Below are 24182 nucleotides of genomic sequence, written 5' to 3' on the forward strand. Positions count from 1 at the left end.
GGAAGTAGATTGCCCAACCTTCCTTCCGAGGAGTGGCTGGTGGGTTTGAACTGCCAGCCTTCTGGTTAGCAGTCAAGTGCCTTTAGGCACTACACTACCAGAGCTCTATTTCATTGTTACAGGTTACTTAAAAAAACATTTAAAATGAAAAAATATTTGGAACTCAATGTATCTTAAATTAGACTTAAAATATTCTGAGCTCAAATTCTACATACATCTTGACAAAATCACCCGAGTGGGAAAAGATATTCTCCTCCCTTCACCAATGTATTTGTGAACTTTCATCAAAAAGATTTTGAATGGGAGGCAGTTATTAAATTGGACAGTGTGTTTTTATGAGCAGAAAAGAGAGAGAAAAAATACATATTATTTATAACCCTCAAACATAATGCAGTTTGTCTAAGAAATAATACAACTAACTAGTCTAGATTTTTTTTGTTGTTCTTGCTGTTAGGTTCCATCTAGTCGGTTCTGACTCATAGCGACCCTGCGTATAACAGAGTGAAACACTGCCTGGTCCAGTCTGTATTTAGTTATTTATGTATATGTGTGTGTGTGTATATATATATATATATATATATATATATATATAATTTTAAGGAGCTCTGGTGGTGTAGTGAGTAAGGCAGTTGACTACTAACTGGAAGGCGAGAGGTTCAAACCCACCAGCTGCTCTGTGGAAGGAAGATGAGGCAATCTACTTTCATCAAGATTTACAGCCTTGGAAACCCAATGGGGTCTCTATGAGTCAGAAACGGCTTGATGGCAGTGAGTTTGGATGGAAATATATATGTGTATATATATATATATATCTTTAGTTATAGATATTAAATATGAGGCATATTTTTAATGCTAATGTGTAACCTCTACCCTATGAATTACTGAAACACACCAGTTAAAACCAAAACCTACTTATGGTAACTGTTTATTTGATAAACTATCTTTACAACATTTTTGTGAAACTATTATCTGAATAAGCAAAGGAATCAGAAAATATTTCTGCAGTCACTACACTTTGCAATGCAAACAGTCAAAGCAAGTGCAGTGTTTGCCTTTGATGACCACTAGGACCGTACCCTGCTCGTAATATTTGGTATTTATAGCACTCTCCCCTTTCAAGCTCACAGAGCTTTCATGTGATCTTTGCAAAAGTTCTTTGAGTTGGAAGCACATTCACCATCCATTTTCATTTTACCCTTGGAGTAATAAACCAAAGAAGGCAGAAATTAAATACCTTTTCTAAGATGTAACAGGCAAAGGTACAGCCAGGACTAAAAGACATTCATCCTGAATTGTAAACTGTGCCAACAGCCTGATGATTCTATTTGTCAATGATTGAAAGATATATTCTGTTTCACAAAATTGTAGTGGAGAAACAGCAAAACAGAGTCAAAGCACAGTGGCTTTGAATCAAAAAATTTAAGTCCGAGTCCCAGATCTGTTGGTTCTACTTTTGAGATCTCTACTAAGTTAGAGCTTTGTTCTCCCAAAATTAAAATGGGACTAATAAAATGGGACTATCAAATTGCTATCAGAATCCTGTAATAAGACATAAGTAAAAGGAATGTATAAATAGCAAGGGGCTATAAAAATCTTAAGAATTCAGTTTTTATGTGTTCCTGAAGGCTATTACAGCCTAAATTCTCCAAAGATTGATTATTTAGCCATTAAACTCTCCAGGTCATTTCCTGTTCTTCCTTCTGTCTTCAGCTAACTATCTTTTAGACATTCTGCTCTGTTCTTGAAAAAAATATGGTGGAAGGGCTAGTCCTGATTCCCCACTTTATTTTCAGAAGTAGGACATTACCTGGAATGTCAGAGTTACTATGCTGTTTCAACAACAACAACAAAAAAATCACTGCCCTTGAGTCAGTTCTGACTCATGGAGTCCCCATAGGACAGAGGATAACTGCCCCATAGGGTTTCTAAGACTGTAAACTTTATAGAAGCAGGTTTCTAAGACTGTACATTTTACAGAAGCAGACTGCCTTATCTTTCTCCCACAGAGAAGCTGGTGAGTTCAAACTGCTGACCTTTTGGTTAACAGCCTAATGCTTTAACCACTGTGCTACCAGAGCTCCTTCCATGCTGATTAGACATTCTTAATTACTATGTATGAGTTGGGGGCGACTCGACGGCAAATAACAACAACAACAACATGTATTATTTTACCGAGCACTGGTGGTGTAGTGCCTAAGGCATTTGACTGCTAAACAGAAGACTGGTTGGTTTAAATCCATCAGCCTCTTCATGGAAGGAAGAGTGGACGATCTACTTCCGTAAAGATTTACTGCCTTGGAAACCCAAAGGGGGTCACTATGAGTCAGAATTGACTCAATGGCAGTGAGTTTTTTTTTTTTTTTTTTAAATGTATTATTTTGGTGCTCCACACTGATGTTTGCACATATGAAATGAATGATAATTAAGTAAATTCACTGTTGTTATGTGCCGCCGAGTCGGCCCCCACTCATAGCGACCCCTCCTTAGGTTTCCTAGGCTGTATCACTACGGAAGTAGATTATCCAACCTTCCTTCTGAGGAGTGGCTGATGGGTTTGAACCACCAGCCTTCTGGTTAGCAGTCAAGTGCCTTAGGCACTAGGCTACCAGAGCTCTAAGCAGAAGGAATTAATGATTTTTTAAAATGTGACTTATAAGTACTATTTTATGTTTTGTTGAAATTAAAGGGGAAAATACCATGTTCAGGAAATGCATTTTAAAGCTCACTTATATTTGCAATGTTTAAATGATTCTTGACTCAAGGATAGAAGGTAGTGTCAGCTTTCAGCATTGTGGAATCTCTGGCTAATGTTTATTTAGGTGCCTTGCTTGTTGGTTTGCATAGAATCAAGCCCTGATATGATTACCTTTGTTACTTCTTAGAACTTGTTTACTGTCACCAAGGCTGGCTTGGAAACAGGAGGAGATGTAAATAGGAACCAGCTCCATAGACCAAGTGTTGTGCAGTTTTAGGTCTATCCCTGAACTCTCAGGAACTCATATACCTACCCCTAGAAAATCAATCTGTTAGGACAAAAAAGCAGTGTGTGACTGTCAACAGTGGTGCATGGAAACCAACATGGGTATGACTGATGGGCCTGGCACACAAACTGAACAAAACACAGTGTTCTGACTTACAGAAAGGAATCACCTTAAAACAGAACCAGGTTTGCAGCACTTTCGTTTAGACCTCACTCCACATCCTGGGCTCCTGCATTGTCTTTGGTCACCATAATCAGGAAAACCAAGAGTTTGTGTGTCTATTGCATGGGCCTGTTTTGTTAAAGCATGTGTATGTCAGGTAGTCCTTGAGCTTCCTATGTAAAAAGTCAGATGCCAAAAAATCCCCTTCTGTCCCTAACTCCCAGAATTTCTGGATCACCAACTATAATTCATTAAGAGTGTACCTTTTTACAAAACTGCATGTAATTTCAAATCCAGTATTTCACTGTGCAAAATTTCCAACTGTGTTCTGTATAAAATATTAATTTTAAAATGGAATAATGACTTTGATTTGTTCATAGTCCCCATGGAAAAAAAGCATTAAGTGAAATTTAGATAAGGGGCAAAATAGAGAGCACTAAAATTAAATTTGAGAAATTTTAATCAACAAATTATGGATGTGTAATATGACTGGCTGTATCATCTTGTTTCATAAAATGTAACCAGCATGTCCCTATTTGCAGCATCCCTGGTACCATATTGTACTGCACTGCAGTAATATTCTAATCTCTGTGCTGTGATAACACTATGATTAAGCACTTTTATTATAGAAATGCCTCATGACTGCTGAACTTTTCCAGTCCATTCTTATAGGAAAACACAAGTCCAAATGGATAGAAATCTGCGAAAGCCAATAAATGAGTAATTGGAGCCTTTCTTTTGCAAATCACACACGGCCACCAGGGGAAACTCTAACATTCATAGCACACATATATACCACCTACATTATTTATTTTCAATTTGTTCTTTTCTCTTCTTTGCAGGTGCCCTGAGATGTGATAAAGGACCGCTCGGCTCCGTCTCCGGGCTGAGTCAAAGTGAGTCCCTGCTCTTGATCTTCCTTTGGCTTTGTCTGGGAGAAAAACAAATATCATTAAACACTATGAATGTCTCATTTCAATTAAAAAATGTCAAGTTCTGACAGTTCTCCTTCAGGAACACATAGTACATGTTTTTTAACATCTACAGTTACCTGCTGGCTCCTAATGACATTTAAGTCCTTTATAATTTACATACTCTTATCATCATATTAACTGAGTTAATTTTTAAAAATTAAAGGTAAGCTATATATGACCATAGAGTAAATTTCAGACAGTTCAGAAAAATAATAAATAAAGAACTTCACCCCCTCCTTCCCATTCCACACTCATATCCCTAATTCTGTTTTCAATATTTTTTTTTCTTGATTTTTGTCTAGAAAATGCTTAATACATACCCTGTTGTCTTAGTTACCTAGTGCATCTAGAAAATAAATATCATAAGTGGGTGACTTTAACAAACAAATTTATTCTCTCGCAGTTTAGGAGACTAGAAGTTCAGATTCAGGATGCTAGCTCTAGGGAAAGGCTTGTACTCTCTATTGGCTCCAGGGAAATGTCCCTGTCTGCTTTCAACATCTGTGGGCCTGGTATTCCTTGCAGATCTCCATGTATCTTGTCAACCTTCTGGGTCTACAACATTCTCAGCACAAAGACCCTGGGTCCAAAGGACACACTTTACTCCCAGCTTTTCTTTCTTGGTGGTAGTCAGGTCCCTCTGATCTCTGCTCACTCTTTAATCTTTTATATCTCAAAAGAGATTAACTCAAAATAAAACCCAATCCTATAATTTGTATCCTGACTTATTAACATACCTGCCTCTAATCCTGCCTCATAAAGTTTAAGATTTACAATACATAGGATAGTTATACTAGATCACACAATGGAGGATAATTACATAATTACTGAGAATCATGGCCTAGGTAAATTGACACATATTATTTGGGTATACAATTAAATCCATAACACTACATCCACATTTATATTAATTTACTTTGCACAAATGTAATTTTACAATAAAACTGTTTGTGTCTTACTTTTCTTTCCATACAAAAATAAACTCTAAATCACTTCACTTCATATCTGCACATTATAATTTCCTCCTATTCTTTATAATGGCTAAAATCTACCATTACATCCCTGAAACAGTAGACTATTAGCCATTATAAAGGATAAAACCAAACTCACTGCCATTGAGTCAATTCCACTTATAGTGACCCCTCCTTGGGTTTCTGAGGCAGTATCTCTATGGAAGTAGATGGCCCAATCTCAGAAGGAAGACTGGGCAATCTACTTTCATAGAGTACCACCTCGGAAATCCAAGGAGCGGTTGCTATGAGTGGAATCGACTGGATGGCAGTGAGTTTGGTTTTATTCTTTATAATAGTTAATAGTCTACCATTTTAGGGATGTAATTAGAGTTAGTCATTTTGCTATTTCCCTTTTATGAACATTTAGTATTTAAAAAAAAAAAAACTATGTATATAATCCTGCAATAAAAAATTCTTATGTGCCAAGATATTCAGTGAATAAATTCCTAGCAGTGAGTATGTACATTTTAAATATTGATGTACATATTCTTTCATTCCAGTAATTACATTCCAAGCAGCAGTGAATGAATGTGCCTGATATAAAATACATAAACCAAAATATGAAATATGAAATGATATTTTGCTAGGTGAAAAATGGCATATTGTTTTAATTTGCATTTTTATCATTATGAATGAGGATGAGCATTTCTTTAAATATTGTCTATTTGCATTTGTTTCTTGTAGTCTATTCATATTATCTTCACCAATTTGAAAATTAAGCTGGTCTTTTTCTATTTATTTCTAAGAGCTCTTTTTTTACTCAGAAATTGCCATTTTCTTGTCATGTATGCTGCCAAAATTGTTTCTATTTGGTTACTTAACTTCGGACTTTATTTACATGACATAAATTTTTTCTTTTATTTTTATGTTGTCAGACTTACCAATTGATTCTTTTGTGACTTATAGACATTATGTCTTATATATCTAAAACTTTTCATTCAAAAATTATTTTGTGACAATCCAGCATGTTTCCTGCCAATTTCTATGTCTTTCCATTTTTAAAAATACTTAATCCAATAGACTCTATTTTAATAAAATGTGGTAGAGATCCAATTATATTATTTTGTTTCATAAAACTTATTCTCCAACAGAGGAGCACTGGTGATGCAACAGTTAAGCGCTTGGTTGCTAACCAGAAGGTTGGAGGGTCGAACCCACCCAGAAGCTGGCACCAAAGACCTAGTGATCTGCTTCCATAAAGATTACAGCCAAGAAAATCCTATGGGGCAATTCTATTCTGTCACATGGGTCCCTGTGGGTTCAAAATAGAGTCAATGGCAACTAACAATAGCAACAACATTGTCCAAGGACAAATAATAAGTTGGTTATATTATATTAGGAAATATTTAGTTTTTATATTTTAGTCAATTAATCAACATTCAAGTTCATCCTAAATAACTTGTATCTGTATTACAGTGATTGCAAAATATAAAAAAATGATTAAAAATTATTATTTATTTAAACTTCATCATTCAGTCATTATGGTATTATCAAAGCTTTATGATTCCTCCCCTTAATATAAACAGCTTGATTTGGGTGCTTTGTTGGGGATGCCATCTAACAATTAGTGATGACTATGTGCCAGGCCCTATTCTAGATCCTCACTATTTTATTTCTAAATTAATCCTCATGAATATCCAATGACATAAGTATTATTACATTCCACTTACAGATGAGAAAACTGAAAGTCTAATGATATGTCATATGGTCACACAGCTAGTAAGGAGTAGAGCCAGTATGTGTACCAGATTGCACCAGTATCCTTCCTCCTTGGTGCACACAGCACCAAGTCCTTTAATGACCTCAATGAATTTTCAGGACTGCTGCTCTGTGCAACACAGACTAATGTGTATCATTGTCCCCGTTTACCTGAGTTTAGATTCCAAGTCTTTCAAGAATTTTAATTACTACCATCCCCACTCCACCCTAGAATTCCTTAAACCCACTGTTGTTGAGTTGATTCCGACTTACAGCAAATCAGTAGAAGTGTCCCGTAAGGTTTCCTCAGCTATAATCTTCAGGGAAGCAAACTGCTACATCTTTCTCCTGAGGGGGGTTGGAACTAAAGATCTTTAGGCTAACAGCTGAGCAATTTAACCACTGCATCACTAGGGCTCCTTGGGATTGCCCTATGGACCAGCAGAAAGAAAGTTTTATTCACTGTAAAAGTCTAATTTGATGCTTTTTTTAAATTTTAAATTGTTCCCATTTTACTTCTCAAACCCAGAAAGAATATTAATAAAGTATGCTATATTACTATAGACTTGAGTGACTAATAACAGATCACAAATCATAAAGCAAAACATCAAAAGAGGCACTTCATTTTGAAACTTAGAGGGCTGTACAAAGTACATTTTATCGTATTGTTAAAAACGAAAATTATGTCTTCAGGTGTTAAATTTTTCAGTCCACAGCTACATTTGAAAATGTAATTATTAATCCTGCAGGGAGTAATTTTAAGTATTCTATATTTAAATTGGAAAACAGACAGAATTTAAAGACAGTGTATCTGGGAATGTGGAAAGAAAGGGCAGCAGGCTGCTCATGCAGTATTAGTTGGTGCCAATATGCCGAGTGGAATTGTAATTCTAATTACAAAAGGACCAGATTAGATATTGTTGGTAGTCAATAAGCAAACTCCACTCTCAGTGGAAAATCCAATTAACAACTATGATTTTTTTCACATCTAAACAATAGTAATTTTATAGTTTTCAAGAAAATATCCCTCAAAGAGAAATATCAAAGAAACTTTTCCAACTCTGAATGGAAGAAAAAAGTTTCCCTTGATAATGTTTTGTTATAATTTAACCCTAACTGATGGATGGAATTGAAAACCAAACCATTTATGTTTAATGTTCCCAAATTGAGGAATGGATTTAATACAAACCTGGGTTGGTAACTCTTGATGAAGAAAACAAATAGAATATAATAGGGAGCAACTCATTTTTTAAAAAAGATTAAAACATTCATGGCCAAAATACTTGTAATTGTTTATATATCTACATACATATTAGGAGCTCTGGTGGTGTAGTACCTAAGGTATTTGATTGCTAACCAAAAAGTTGGCAGTTCAAACCCACCAGCCACTTGGTGGAAGGAAGACTTGTTGTTGTTGTTATGTGCCGTCGAGTCGGCCCCGACTCATAGCGACCCCTCCTTGGGTTTCCGAGGCAGTATCACTAAGGAAGTAGGATCGCCCAACCTTCCTTCCGAGGAGTGGCTGGTGGGTTTGAACCGCCAGCCGTCTGGTTAGCAGGCAAGTGTCTTAGCCACTATGCTAGCAGAGACTGGGCAATCTATTTCCGTAAAGATTTACCTCCTTGGAAACTGAATTCAGTTGCTATAAGTCAGAATCAACTTGATGGCAGTGAGTTTGTTTTTTGGTTTTATACATACATATACACAGAAACACATTTTATACATACAAATACACAAAATTACAATGAAAATATATAATTATATGAATATACACATGTGTTTATTATAACTAGAAACAAGCCAAGTATCCATTGTTGTTGTTGTTCTGTGCTGTCAAGTCGGACCCAACTCATAGCGACGACTCCTTGGGTTTCCGAGACAGTATCACCACGGAAGTAGATTGCCCCATCTTCCTTCTGAGGAGTGGCTGGTGGGTTTGAACCATCAGCTTTCTGGTTAGAAGTCACGTGCTTTATGCACTACGCTACCAGAGCTCCTAAGTATCCATAGACAAAAGAATATATGAAAACTATGCAATAGTTATAATGTTGTTGTTGATATGTGCCATCAAGTCGGACCCAACTCATAGCGACCCCTTCTTGAGTTTCCGAGGCAGTATCACTACGGAAGTATAATTCCATTAAACTGGAAATAAGGAAATCAAATGGAAAATGAATTAAATAGAGTCTGTCTATAAACAGAAATATCTGTAAAATGTAGTGTTGAATACAAAAGCAAGAAATAAATTGACAGAGCATAGCAACAGTTTGATTGTATTCACACATAAGCAAAACTAAATAATATATATTTAAGGAAATGTACATTTATAATAAAACTATATATGACTTACTTAGTTTCAAAGGAAGCTGGAAAATAGAGTTTCTAGGTGGGTCCCATGTGCCTTACTAAATGGTAGCAGCAAAATTCTATTTCTTAATGTGAATGATCAGTATATGGGGATTTGTAATATTATTTTTATTATTTATGTATAGGAGCCCTGGTGGCACAGTGGTAAAAGCACTGGACTGCTAACCCAAAAGTTGGTGGTTTGAACCCACCAAATGTTCTGGAGGAGAAAGATGTAACAATCTGCTTCTATAAAGATTTACAGTCTTGGAAAACCTATGGAGAACCCTGTCCCACAGGGTTACTATTAAAAGTCAGAATTGACTCAACAGCTATGGGTTTTGGGTTTTATACATATGTATATTTATGTGTGTGTGTGTGTGTGTAATATAACAAATACTTCATAGTTAAAAAAAGGACAAGAATAAAGTGGTATGAAAACATTTAACATTGGGACCTGATAATTTTGGGAAGTGGAGAGCAGCAATTGCTTGAAAATTCAGGGCATCAATTGCTTTAAAATCTGAAGGAAAAATACCTGTTAAAAAGGTAGAGGCTGAGGGAAAGGAAGAGCATTCCAGACAGAAAATAACAGAAGTGAAGGGCCTAATGAGAAAGGAATTCAACATCTTTGAAGATATGAATGAAGTCCAATATAGTTAGAACATATTGGGAGAATGAGAGGGATAAAGGGAAAATGGAAGGTAGGTGGAAGTCATGTCACCCAGGGCCTTGGAGACCACATTAAGAATTTTGCTCTTTAAGTGCAATGGTAAAATTATCAGGAAAAGCCCAAGTTGCCTTAGCAAAAAAGAATGGAAGGATGGATGGATGGATAGAAAGACACATACATTCTTAAATAACTATGTCAGTCTTTGTCTCTCTCTTCCTTTCCCATCAGAGTAGAAGTTAGCAATCTAGAGTGGTGGAACAGCTCGTCCCTTCTTCATAAGTGGCTTCTGTCTTTGAGTCCAAAGTAATTGCTTTCTGAAAGGGGGGGTGGGGTGGGCAAGGAGGGAACCAGAAGTTGTACATGTTAATTTTACTCGTGTCCACCAGTCAAACTCAGCTACAAAGGAGACTGGGAAATGTAGTCTTTAGTTGGGCCACCTTATGCCTTGTTAAAACTCAGCTGGAGTTGAAAAAAGAGTTCTATTATAAGGGAAAAAGGAAAAATGATTTCTAGGGAATAATTAGCAGTTTCTGCCACATGAAGTCATAGCATAGTTTGATGCATCCAAGATACATGAGAAAAATTTAGTTTTCAAAATACCACATTCACTGTAGTGTGGAGAATTGATTAGACAGAGTCAACAGAAATTTTCAAGAGATGACTCTAGAGGCCATTTTAGTAGATTAGTTGAAACAAGGTGTTAGCTTAGATTAGGGTCATAACAGCAGAGGTGGAGCAAAGCTGACATATTTGAAATACATTTAGAGGGTAAAGTTTCCTGGCTTTCTCATTTAATTGGTTATGAAATAATGTAGCAGGAGTGGGAGGAGAAAAACTAGGATATCCAAAATTAAGTAGGTCAACTTTGAGGCAAAAAAGAGTTTGAAAAGGGAAAGTGCCGAGAAGAGAATCTAAGGAAAAAGAATATTTCAGGAAAGGGTGAGGGATGAACTTTGTCTTTAGACCTCAATTTGAGTGATTCATTTATCATAAGAGAGCAGGAAGAGATTGATTTTACATGGAAATAAATATATAGATTTGATGGAAGTGAGTTGAGATGGCTCTTGTCTGAAAGTTGACTTTTTTCTTTTTTCTTCTTTTTTTTCCATTGACTATGGAGGAAAAGTTAAATGCTAACGGTGAGGGCTAATTACTAGGATATGATGATTTTAAGATAGCAAGGAATGTTTAAAATATTTGTACAGGGTAGGAAGTCAAGTTGAGTAAGTAAAATAATAAGTTTGTTGTGGAATTTGGTCAGCCCATTTGAGTGTGCTAATAATAAATATGGAGCAGTTCCCATCTGCCCTAGAGTGGGTTTTATCACAGCACTTTTTAGCTGCCTGGCAGCAGGCCAGACAAAACAGTTTCTTCTAGGTTTGCAATGTGGCAAAGTGGATATAGAGAAAATGCAGAGGTATAAGAGTGCCTGTTGTTATTGTTAGGTGTCATCAACTTGGTTCTGACTCATAGTGATCGTATGACCAGCAGAACAAACACTGCTTGGTCCTTCACCATTCTCACAATCTTACCATGTTTGAGTCCATTGTTATAGCCACTGTGCGAATTCTCTTTTTGAGGGTCTTCCTCTTTTCACTGACCCTCTGCTTTACCAGGGAGCTCTGGTGGCGTAGTAACTAAGGCATGTGACTACTAACCAGAAGGTTGGTGGTTCAAATCCATCAGCCACTCCTCAGAAGGAAGGTTGGGCAATCTGCTTCCGTAGAGATACCGCCTTGGAAACCCAAGGAGGGGTCGCTATGAGTCGGAATTGACTCGACAGCAGTGAGGTGTTTTTTTTTGTTTGTTTGTTTTTTCCTGTTTTACCAAGTGTGGTGTCCTTCTCCAGGACTCATCCTTCCTAATAACACGTCCAGAGAATATGAGACAAAGTCTCTCCTTCTCTTCTAAGGAACATTCTGTTTGTACTTTTTCCAAAACAGATTTGTTGTTCTTCTGGCAGTCCCTATGATATTCAATATTCTTCGACACTATAATTCAAAGGCATCAGTTTGTCTTCAGTCTTCCATATTCATTGCCAGCTTTTGCATGCATATGAGGCAATTGAAAAGACTATTGTATAGTGTGAGGCACACCTTAGTCCTCAAGTGACATCTTTGCTTTCTACATTTTAAAGAGATCTCTTGCAGTAGATTTTCCCAGTGCAATACATTCTTTGATTTCTTGACTGCTGCTTCCATGGGCATTAATTGTAGATCCAAGTAAAATTAAATCCTTGACATTCTTTTCCCCATTTATCATGATGTTACTTATAGATCTGGTTGTCAAGATTTTTGTTTCCTTTATGTTGAGGTGTAATCCATACTAAGGCTTTGATCTTCATCAGTAAGTGCTTTGAGTCTCTTTCACTTTCAACAAGCAAGGTTCTATCATCTGCATATTTCAGATTGTTAATTAGTCTTTCTCCAGCCCTGATGCCACTTTCTTCTTCAAAAAGTCCAGCTGCTCAGATTATTTGCTCAGTGTACAGGTTGAGTAAGTATGGTGAAAGGATACAATCCTGAAACACATCATTCCTGATTTTAAACCATGGAGTATCTCTTTGTTCTCTGTTTGAAAGACTGCCCCTTGGTCAATGTGTAGGTTCTTCATGGACACAATTAAGAAATTCTTCACAATTTTATCTATAATTTGTGTTTAGGCTACATGAAAAAAGAAGCTTTGAAATTATAAACCATGAAAGGTAAGGTGAAAGGTCAAAGAAGACAATATTGGACAAATGGGTATGGAGAACATGAAGTTATCAATGATATGGAGATTACAATCAGGTTAAAAAAAAAAGTAAATATATGGGATATAAGAGAAGGGGTACTGGTCAGGAAGCAGAATGATTAAATAATTGATTTAAGTTATTAAGAAGTACTTGAGTGATGATAATTTCAGGGAAAAATTAAAAGTTATGTTTTACACCAATGAATTGGAACTTCCCAACAAAACATCATATATTAGCAACATTCACTTAGTCCACAATATGTTCCAGGCTTTATGCCAGGAATTTTGTTGATTATCATTAGCTTTTCCATTGACTGAAAAGAACACTAAAGGTCAGAGAAACTGGATAATTTGCCCAAATTCACAGAATTGGTTTAGTGGAGGTCCAACATTTGAGTCCTTCATGTTCTTACTACAAATCTTATGTTCTTCCAACCTCACCGTAATAGATTTTAGACCACTGAGCAGTAGACTCTTCCTGAGTAGTTTCATAGATCTGTGGTATCTGATTGGATCCTCTTCTAAGTCAAAATGGATCTATCTACTAGGAGCTCTGGTGGCATAGTGCCTAAGGCATTTGATTGCTATCCAGAAGGCTGGCAGTTCAAACCCATTAGCCACTCCTCAGAAGGAAGGTTGGGCAATCTTTTTCCGTAGTGATACTGCCTCCGAAACCCAAGAAGGGGTCGCTATGAGTCGGCACTGACTTGACGGCAGTGAGTACTAGACAGGGATTATTTCCTCCCCTAGACAGGCTCTTCTTCCATTTCTCCTCTTCTTTATGTCTTTTATCAGACATACACTGGAGAATGTTCCCTCTCCAGTTGTCATTTGAGGCTCCTTTCTTTTGTTTTTACCATAATACTACCCCATTTGCATTGTAAAATACTACTATAACATTCTTTTTATATTAAGAATCTCAGGTGGTGCAGTGATTAAGTGCTCAGCTACTAACTGAAAGTTCTGCAGTTCAAACTCTCTAGCTGCTCCAAGGGATAAAGACAAGGCAGGTTGCTTCTGTAAAGATTACAGCTTTGGAAACCATATGGGGTAATCCTATAGTGTCCTATAGGCTCACCATGAGTCAAAATTGAGTTGGTGGCAACGAGTTTGGTTTTAGTTCTTTTTCATTAAGTTACTTTTTCCTGTTTAAATATTATTGTAGACACTTCTGACTCAAGATGGCTCAAAAAAAAAAAAAAAGCCTTTTAAAAAATTACAAGACAATATAAAAATCATGAATTTTTATGCTCCAAATTATATATTTTGGAAATCAAAAAAATTGTTAGGAACAAAAGAAATTTGAAAGACCAAAGCCATAGTAAAATTATTTAACCTGTCTTAGAAATTGATAAATCACAGTGGCAAAAAGTAGAACGTTAATTTTGTACTAGGTCATGAAGAAAATTTTTTAAATACTGCAAAAAACAGAAATCATTTGACATCTTCCATTTAGTTCAAACTCTCTCCATCAGGATTTTTTTTTTTTAAGTTTCATGTAATTCTCTCTCTGTCTTTTAAGCTCTATGTAACTTGATTTTATGAGAAATTAATAAGTGAATTTATAGAGTTTTGGAACTGAAAGTATATTATTTTTAAAAAAGAAATGACGTTACTAAAATATTTGATAATCAAACCCAAATGGATATGATTAAAGATGGTTCTGATGAAAAAAAAAATATACATGTACATATATATTATATATATATATCTCCAATACATGAAACCCTATGTGGCAGTTCATCTCTATCCTATAGGGTCACTGTGAGTTAGAATTGACTCAATGGTAGCAAATTTGTGTGTGTGTGTGTGTATGTGTGTGTGTCGAGAAATAAAAAGACTGAATGATTGTGGTGGCAGAATTGTAGTGCATGCTGGGCTACTGCCCAGGTGCCCCCTCAAGATTAAAAAGCTTAAGTGTACAGCTGCTGGGCATGTGCCTGCCCAGAGCCTTCAGCTATCAGCCCTCAATTTTCTCTGGAATTGCCCTCTGCTGAAGAGAGCTACCTTGCCCCAAGTCATGACCCCTTTCTAGAGCAGTCTGCAGCCAATGATTGGTCAGTATAAGAATGTAATGGAAGGCTCCCCGCCTGACTCCAGACAACTCTTAAGGTCACCCAGTGTTAGCTAGTGGTGAACTTGGAATCACCTAATACATTGCAGTCCAACTTCTTCCTCTGCTCAGCTGTGCTTCCTTCTCTTCCTTTCTATAAGCATTGATCTTTACAGCACTCCTTAATAAACTTCTTGCGCACAATTTCCATCTCCTGATCCTGATCTACATCAGTAGTGTTGCAGTTTAAGCACCATTTACAGAAATGAGAAGAAACAGAGTTAGTTGGTATTGTAAGTGGTGGCATAACAAAACAAGAGTTACCATCTGAACTATGGGGTAAAGGATGAGCTCTAGGAGAAAAAAAAAAATTTGCCCATGCATAGCAACAGCTGGAAATGAAGGTAGAATAATGTGTAGGGGTTTATTAAATGTACTCTGTGAGTTGGATTGTGTTGGCTGGGAATAAATCTTCAAGAATTTTTTTCAAGAGACTTACATATGAATTGTATATCCTATGATTTTTCCTTTTATTGAATTACATCATCTATTATGAATTTGGTTTCTCTGAGAGTGTTACAAAGCCTCTAATCTCTGGGCCTAGCGACAACAGTGGCATACTCAAGGTGAGCAGTGGAAACAGTCCCAACCATATGCAGTAATAAGGAAAAACATTGCCTGTAGAAAATTTTAAAACAATCACAAAACCGACTACATTTGGTCAGTTTTTATTATCACTATTTCTGGGAATTCTGAGCAGTGTCACTGACAAAACAGTGCCCTCATCCCCAACAAAAAATCTTGTGTTGGTCTAGGTTGAAAACAACTGTGCTTACTATGAAATTTTAATTATATACATATATGGGGGCACAAATGCTTAAGTGCTCACGTATTACCTGAAAAGTTGCTGTTACAAACCCACAAGAGGCTCCTGGGAAGACAGGCCTGGAGACCTGCTTCTGAAAGGTCACAGCCTTAAAGACCCTGTGGAGCAGTTCTACTCTGGAACATATGGGGTCACCATGAGTCAGAATCCACTTCATAGAAATGAACAACAGCCATAGATGCAGTCCCCAGGGTAAAAATGAGATCGGTTCCTAAGAGTGTCTTTAAGAATTTGTAGGTAAGTCAGAACAGGCACATACAGTTCTTACTTAGCCTTACTTAGTGCTTCAAACTTTTTCCATGATTTAAAAGCTTCATATGCAGCAAGTGAAGGTGATTGTGATGAAGAATGGTTGTGGATAGGGGTTGGTTTAATGGTTTCAAAGTGAGGGCAACTTTATGTAACATTAAAAGACAAGTAGGAGTTGTCTGTAAATTAGACGTTAGTAACTGGGGTTTTGCCTATAGATAAGTAAACTTTAAATTAACACATTTTTTTATTACAAATTACAGATTGGCAGAAAATAGGATAAAGGACTCATATAAAGAATATATGAAGAACACTCATAATTCAACATTAAACAAAAAAATTAGAAAAAAGACATGAAGAGAAATTTGATGTAAGAGAATAATATATGAATGGCAGATGATATCATAAAAAAGATTTCAACATCCCTAATCATTGCAAAATACAAATTAACACTATGATTAACTATCACTACACATTTATTAGAATGGCTAAAATGAAAAATAGTGACAGTACCAAATACTGGCAAGGATGCCAATAATAGTTCAGCAATTCCTAAAAATAGAACTAAATGTAGACTTGCCACATAAACCAACAATGGCACTCCTGGCATTTGTTATAGAGAAAAGAAAACATGTACATTTTTGTTCATGTTCTCTATTTGTAAGAGTTAAGAACTAAAAGCAATCAAAATATTCCTTAATAGCAAAATGGTTAAGCAACTTATAGTACATCCATAGGAGCTCTGGTGGCATAATGCCTAAGGCATTTGACCACTAACCAAAAGGCTGGTGGTTCAAACCCACCAGCCACTCTTGGGAAGGAAGACTGGGCAATCTACTTCTGTAGAGATAGTGCCTCAGAAACCCAAGGAGGGATCATTATGGGTAAGCAGTGACACGACGGCAGTGAGTTTGGTTTTACGGAACACTATTCAGGAATAAAAAGGTACAAACTATTAATATATGCAGCAACTTGGACAGGTCTCAAGCAACTTATTATGCTAAGTGAGAAAAAGTAATCTCAAAAGGTTATATATTGTATGCTTCCATTTATATACAATTCTTGAAATGCTGGAGACAGAGCTGGAGAACAGATTTTGTGGTTTCTAGGGATTATGTAGAGAAGGGAATGGGTATAGCTATGTCAAATTAACAACAGAGAGATCTTGGTGGTGATGGAATATTTTGTGTCCTGATTATGGTGGAGGTTGTACAAATCTACATATGCGATAAAATGGGATAGTGCTATATACATACACATTTTCCAGTACTAATTTCCTGGCTTTGATAATGTATTATAATTACATAAGGTATAATCTTTGGGTGCTTGGAAGCAATTGGGTGAAAGTTACATGGGACTTGTCTATACTGTCTTTATAACTTTCTGTGAATCTATAATTATGTCAAAATAAAAAGATAAAAACAAATATTTTCATATTATGTCTAGATGTAGCTCTGTTTTTTACTGCTTTTGAATGAAGTATATTAATTATATTAAATTGTTTTTAACACCCAAGAATCTAAGATGCATGAAAGGCTTGCAGTAGTTTTTGATGTGCAGCAATACTGGCCAAGACTGTGTGTCAGTTTGGAAAAGAGATCCTTCCTCTAAGCACATTACTTCTGTGTATTGTAAAATTGTTTATCAGAAAAAGACACTTTACTGTCATCTGTCAACAAAATCTGTCATAAAATACATACATCTACAATGCAAATGTGCATATTTTTATATATCATTCTTATTCATTGTATGAGGTACACCTGACTATTGTTATACATCCCAATTATTTATGAAAGAGCCTGGCTTAGATTAGGTAGCTTAATCTTTTTTTTTTTTTAATTAATGAACAAATTAAGAAAAATACTTTTCCATTATGTATTTTGCAAGACATGATATATTTGAGTATCTTTTGATTCCTGGGAGCTTGGCTACATGCTATGCTTAAAAAAATAATAATGATCATCCTCATAATTTTCATCTTTGTCTTTTTAGGCTACTTTTTAGGAGAAATCCTCAAAACACTACTGTACATAAGACGTGAGTCTATGTTTTACAGAATCATATATGCTTTATACAGGCTTGACAACTTTTTCTTTTATATTTTGAATTATACCTTCTATTGATATAACATTTATATAGAAAATAGACAAATCTAAACTTTGAGAGGAGCTTTTATGGAAGAACAGGATACAAGAAAAGAGAAAGAGAGAGTTGTTTTAGGATTTCATGGCAAGACTTCAGCTGTCTTTTGAACAGAGACCTCTTATTGAGTTAGAGTAAATCAGGATAATGCAAGAGGATTCTTACAAGAGCAGGCAGATTTCCCGTGAGAATGAGAAACTTAAGATAATTTTCTAAACATCTCAGAAGTCCAAGCAGCAAAATAGCAAGAAATAAAGTGATGGATTAAGATAAACTAATATTAAAAATTCAGTAATTAAAAAGTATTAACAAGTATATTTTAATTCTAGGTGTAAAGATCAGGGCTCATTTCAGTAGCCATAAAAGAAAGAGAGAGAGAGAGAAAGGAGAGATGGAGGGAGAAATGGAGGGAGGAGACAGAGAGAGAGAGAGAAAGAGGAGGAGGAGGGAGGGAGAGAAAAAGAGAGAAAGGAAAGAAAGAAGGAAGAAAAAAGAAAGAAATACTTTTGTGTAGTTTAAAATATATCTAATTACAAAACCACTCTTAAGGATTACTCACTTTGACATTTGTTAGAACAAAATTGTATTTACCCATTTTAAATGTTGATAATTGTTAACTTGATAATATTGGAGTTTCATTGCAATCTTTCCACTTTTGTGTTAGGTTTGAAAATGTTCATCATAAAAATTTTAAAAAAATATATTAAAAGACATCAAACTTTGTGGTTGTTAATCTATATAGGTACAAAGCCACGAGCCATTTAGAATCTTAGAAATGACTAATCTCTGTATTTGCAAATTAAAATATGTAAATGTAAAAACAAAACAAAACAAAATACCCACCAAACAGTTAACAGAGGAGGAAAAGTAAATGGAAAAGAAGCATCTATTTATTTATTTGAACCTGTGCTTTGTATTACTGGTGAAAATACTATTGAAGATGATTCGTTGAAGTGATCCATTGAATTTATAAAAGTGACTTGAAGTGATAAATGCAGATAATTGGGCCAAGATTGGGATAACTATCTTTTAATTAGTAAATAATTTCACTGGAAGAGTGATATATATGCAAGTAAACAGGCAATGTCTTCATGAAGAAACTTGGTGGATGTCCAGATGCTTGCCTACACCAGAAATCACTCACATGAATCTGCCATAGGACCATATATTTCTGCTAATTATTCTACTTCTCGCAAGTAAGATGGGTGTGGCCTGCAGAGAACACCTGATAAAAAGCAAATATTATACCAATGAAGAGAACCACCTTACAATATCATAACTCACAATCATCATCACAGTCATACAAGTTCATGTGTCAGATGAGGTTCTAATGAGGGATCAAGTTCCTCTGGTCTTTATACCACTCTACCTGTGACACTTCTTATTTCACACTGGAATTCTTTGGTTGAGATTTCCAGATTCAATAAGCCTTAGATACTTAAAAGGCAACTTGCTTACAATGTCACAGGACTCAAACCTTTTGGTTTCAACCAGAAATACATGCAATTAAAGCTCTAGAATTATTAACTTTCCTAATGACTAAGAATTTGAATATTTTCTATAGACATTACTGTCTTCCTTCTATGTCGGCATATGTATAGTTAAATTCTTTTTTTATTTTTCCTTTTTTGAAACAGAAGTGTTCTTAGCTGCAGACTATAGGGGTAGTGGCAGTAGGTCAATATAAGAAACAAATCCAAAACCCACTGTCACAGAGTCAATTCCAACTCACAGAGACCCTAAAGGACAGAGTAGAACTGGTTTATAGGCTTCCCAAGGCTATAAATCTTTATGGAAGCATATTGCTATATCTTTCTCCCACAGAGTTGCTGGTGGGTTGGAACCACTGACTTCTCAGTTAGCAGCAGAGAGGTTAACCAGGACAGCATAAGATCATGAAAGAGGTTTATAACCTTGTGTCAGAGATTTTGCTTGCACACATGAAACACTTAAAGAAAAATTAATAACATGCAAAATTGGATATTATATATTTTTTAAATAGTACTAATGGAGATTCTCTCTTATCAAATATTCTTAAATGACCACCGTGAATATGAATCTTCATAAGTGAAACAATTCAGAGCCTGAGTATTTCATTATATTTGAACTAGGCTTGGTTGGGTCATGATAGAAGACTCTTCTTAGGATCTAAATTCTTCTAAAAGTCAACACATAGCTGTTATTACTACCAACAGCAGAAAACCAGAAACTTGAAGTTCAAGGTAAACCTCAAGCAAAATTTCCCATCTTATTAGGAAAAAAATACAAATTATGCACTTTGATTCTTTTTAAACCTTATTCATGCCACCTTGCAAGAAATAATCTGTGTTGAGTGATTATTCATTTGATATCATCAATAGGTGACTTGTGTTCTCCCAGGAAGGTTGGCAAATGCTTCAACAGTGAACTTTACATCTTCAGTAGAAAATATGACATTTCAAGGAAGAATAGAGAAAACATCTGATGGAATTCAAAAATAAGCATGGCATTGAATGCAGTTCAAAGAACTAGGCACGGCACAATGTACAGTTACCCTTTGGCTACAAATGCTCTACTAAAGCTTAACAAGGAGTGGATGAAATTTTCATCCTTTCATAAACATCATGGTACAACTTACCTAAGGAGTCACCTCTGTTGGATGATTTCTAAATTTCTAGGAAAAAAAAACAAAAAACCTCACTGCCATTGAGTCCATTCTGACTCATAGCGACCCCCTTTGGGTTTCTGAGGCAGTAAATCTTTACAGAAGTAGATTGCCCAGGCTTCCTTCCACAGAGTGGCTGGTGGGTTTAAACCACTGACCTTCTGGTTAATAGTCAAATGCCTTAGGCACTGCACCACTAAAGCTCCTATATGATAGCAATTGTATCTAAAATTATCTAAATTGTATCTAAAACCTAAAATTATCCTATCATCTATAGTTTCTTGGTTTCCCTTTTTCCTGGTTTAATGCATTAATTTCCCACATCTGGTATAGAGAGTATGGACAAAAACATGGTAGAGTAATTTATAGGTTGGGAAAAACACTGTATATATTCTGGCTGATGCATGAAGTGTGTGAAGGATGCAGTGGGAGATGAAGTTGAGGATAATCCATTGGCTCAGTTTACTAGTAATCTTGTATCATATGCTAAGAAGATTAATCTTAACTCTTAAAGAAATATTGCAGTAATCTACAAAGAGAAGCAGTGATCTGACTTTTTGCTTTTGACTCTAGAGTGATGTATTGAAGACAGATTACAGAGTCAGGAAAACCAAACAAATGGTATGATGTAACCACAAAAGCTCTAATGGATTGGTCAGAACCGTCCTGTAGTTATTTATTCCCTTAGGATATAGTTCTGACAGTATTTGACAAGAACAGGAATAAAGATAACTATCTAGCAACAAACACAGTCCCTGAATATTCTAACTATAGCAAGTATTATAATATGATTGAAACAAATCCTATTATTCGCAATTTGTTTTATTTTAATGCTTAGTCACATATTGGTTAGAGTTAGCTTTCATGAAAATTCTAATCACACAAAATAATGCATGAATCAAGCAAGATAATGTGTTTTCTTCAATTTTGTCCTTTGAAAGATTGTAATCACTCAATTGTCCCTAATCATTGCTGTTACTTTCTATTTATATATTTTTTCACAGAATTTATCAAGACATTGGGTAATGTGGGCTATGGCATCTTTCATGGGTGATGTGGTCCCTAAAAGGAGTTTTGGTGGCTCACTGGTTATGGCATTTGCTTGCTAAACCAAAAGTTTGGATGTTCAAACCTACCAGCTTCTCCGTGGCAGAAAAATGAGTCAGTCTGTTTTTATAAAGATTCACAACTTTGGAAGGTCTATGGGGCAGTACTACTCTGTCCTACAGAATCACTATGAATCAACATCCACTCAACGACAGTGAGTGGATGTTGTTGTGAGTGGGTGGGTAGTCCCTAAAAGCAAGTCTGTAATGCCTCTTTGGTTGTTCTGGAAAATAATGCAATATATTCTTATTGAGAAGTTGCCAATGGTTTACTTATATTTACAGTGAATGAAATTTGGAATAAGTAGTTAGAGGAAAGGCACTCCGGTGGTGTAGTGGTTAAGGCATTTGACTGCTAACCACAAGGGTGGTGGTTTCAACCCAGCAGCTGCTCCATGGAAAAGAGATGAGGCAGTCTGCTTCTGTAAAGATTTGCAGCCTTAGAAACCCAGTGAGGGTTGCAATGACTTGGAATTGACTCAGCAGCAGTGAGTGATTTGGAGGGATGTGATGGCAGTGGTGGGTCTGTGGTAGAATTCTTGCCTTCCATACAAGAGACCATGGTTCAGTTGCCAGCCAATCTACCTCACAGCCACCATCCATCCATCAGTGGTGGCTCGTGTTTTGCTAAGATACTGAACAGGTTTCAGTGGAGCTTCTAGACTAAGATGGACTAAGAAGAAAGGTGTGGTGATCTACTTTTGAAAGTCTACCAGTGAAAACCCTGTAGATCATTATAATCCAATTGGTAACTGATCATGGAGATATAGGCCCGACAGTTTCTCATTCTGTTGTGTATAAGTCAGGGAACAACTCAAAGGCAGCTAACAACAGTCCATAACAGTTGGGAAGATACATGGTTTAAAAGCTCCCCAAAAGCATCATGGAGCATAAATTGATGGAAAATAGTTTAGGAACATAAAAAATAGATTAAACACAAAGTTGCAAATATTAAGTTTGGTAAACATGAGACAATGTGTCTTGAACAAGAGAGAATTTCATGTGGATTGTAGAGTAGGGAATGGAGTTGGATTTCCAGGTGTGATGGTTGGAGCTGTGTGTCAATTTGGCTGGACCACAATTCTGTGTGGTTTGAGCAATTGTAATGTGGGTTGTTCCCATGATGGGATCAGATGTATATGTTTTGAGCAGCCAATCCATGGAAGGGGAGTTTCCCTAGGGGTGTGGCCTGCTTCCAGTATGTTTGTGGGAAAAGAGACTCTCTTCTTCTATAGATTGGGATTCTGTTTTGCTGCCTACAACTGTCCATGAGCAACCAATCAACCATTCAGCCTGGAGACCTTGGATTCATCATTCATTGGAGTCAACAGCCAGTATACTGCCTGCCAACCTTGAGCTCTGAGCCCTTGCAGCTGCATGAGTCAGAAAAAGCCTCTTGCTTGATGTTTAATCCAAGAACTTGGGACTTGCCAGCTTCTATAAGTGTGTGAGGCATTTTCCTAAGATAAATTTCTCTTTCTCTCTCTCTCTCTAAATATAAGGTATACTGGTTTTGCTTCTCTACAGAACCCAACCTAACACACCAGGCAAGAGAAAAACGTGTGCCAACTGTTAGGACAATCACATGGTAAATGCAGGAAAGGATAGGCAGTTACCCTAAGAGAATAGAAATTTTCAAAATGCTCAATAAATGTTGAACACATGTGTTTGGTTATTATAAGTAGCATTTAGAATTTTTTAAGAAAACTATCTGCCTTATACAGGTAAAATGATAGAAGAATAGGAGACACAGGTGGGAACATGCAGAAATAAAAGGAAGTTTTATTGAGCATTATTAAGTTTCAGTTATTCACTATGCATGGACTATATCAATAGTCTATATCAATAGTCCCTTCTATTTAATTAGTAAATGAGAAGACTAAGGTGGGAGAGACTGAAGCACTTCACTCAGGTTTATATAGATAGCTAGGAATAAGTGGACCTGGCACTCATTTGAATGTCTATCTCTCAAAACATGCTCAGCATTACTCAAGATGAAAGAACTCAAGAAAAACTTCAAGCCTCAAATTGCAATATTGAAGGATTCTATGTGCAAAATATCAAATGATGAGGGAAGCATCAAAAGAAAATGGAAGGAATATAGAGTCACATACCAAAAAAGAGTTGGCTGCTCTTCAGGCATTTTAGGAGGTAGAATATGATCAAGAACCAATGGTATTAAAGGAAGAAATCCAAGCAGTACTGAAGGAATTGGTGAAAAACAAGGCATCAGGAATTGATGTAGTACTCCTTAAGATGTTTCACCAAATATATGCAATGCTGGAGGCATTTACTTCTTTATGCCAATAAATTTGGAAGATAGCTACCTTGCCAACTGACTGGAAAGAATCCATATTTATGCCCATTCCAAAGAAAGATAATCCAACAGATTGTGGAAATTATCAAACACTATCACTAATAAAACCAAACTCACTACTGTCGAGTCCATCACAACTCATAGCAAACTCTCCTTGGGTTTAAGAGGCAGTAGCTCTATGGAAGTAGGTTCCCCAGTCTTCCTT

General features: G+C 36.1%; 1 protein-coding gene across 1 annotated transcript in view; it reads right to left on the minus strand.

The window, feature by feature from the left end:
* Positions 1-24182, minus strand: part of KCNH8 (potassium voltage-gated channel subfamily H member 8) — a 653292-nt gene that overhangs the window by 325933 nt on the left and 303177 nt on the right. Inside the window, exon 4 of the mRNA XM_007936572.2 lies at positions 3947-4074. Within this exon, the coding sequence (XP_007934763.1) occupies positions 3947-4074 (128 nt within the window). The remainder of the gene's footprint in view (positions 1-3946; positions 4075-24182) is intronic.

Source organism: Orycteropus afer, unplaced genomic scaffold (assembly GCF_000298275.1).
Source record: "Orycteropus afer afer isolate SDZICR_OR568_19922 unplaced genomic scaffold, OryAfe1.0 scaffold00003, whole genome shotgun sequence".
Lineage (NCBI taxonomy): Eukaryota > Metazoa > Chordata > Mammalia > Tubulidentata > Orycteropodidae > Orycteropus > Orycteropus afer.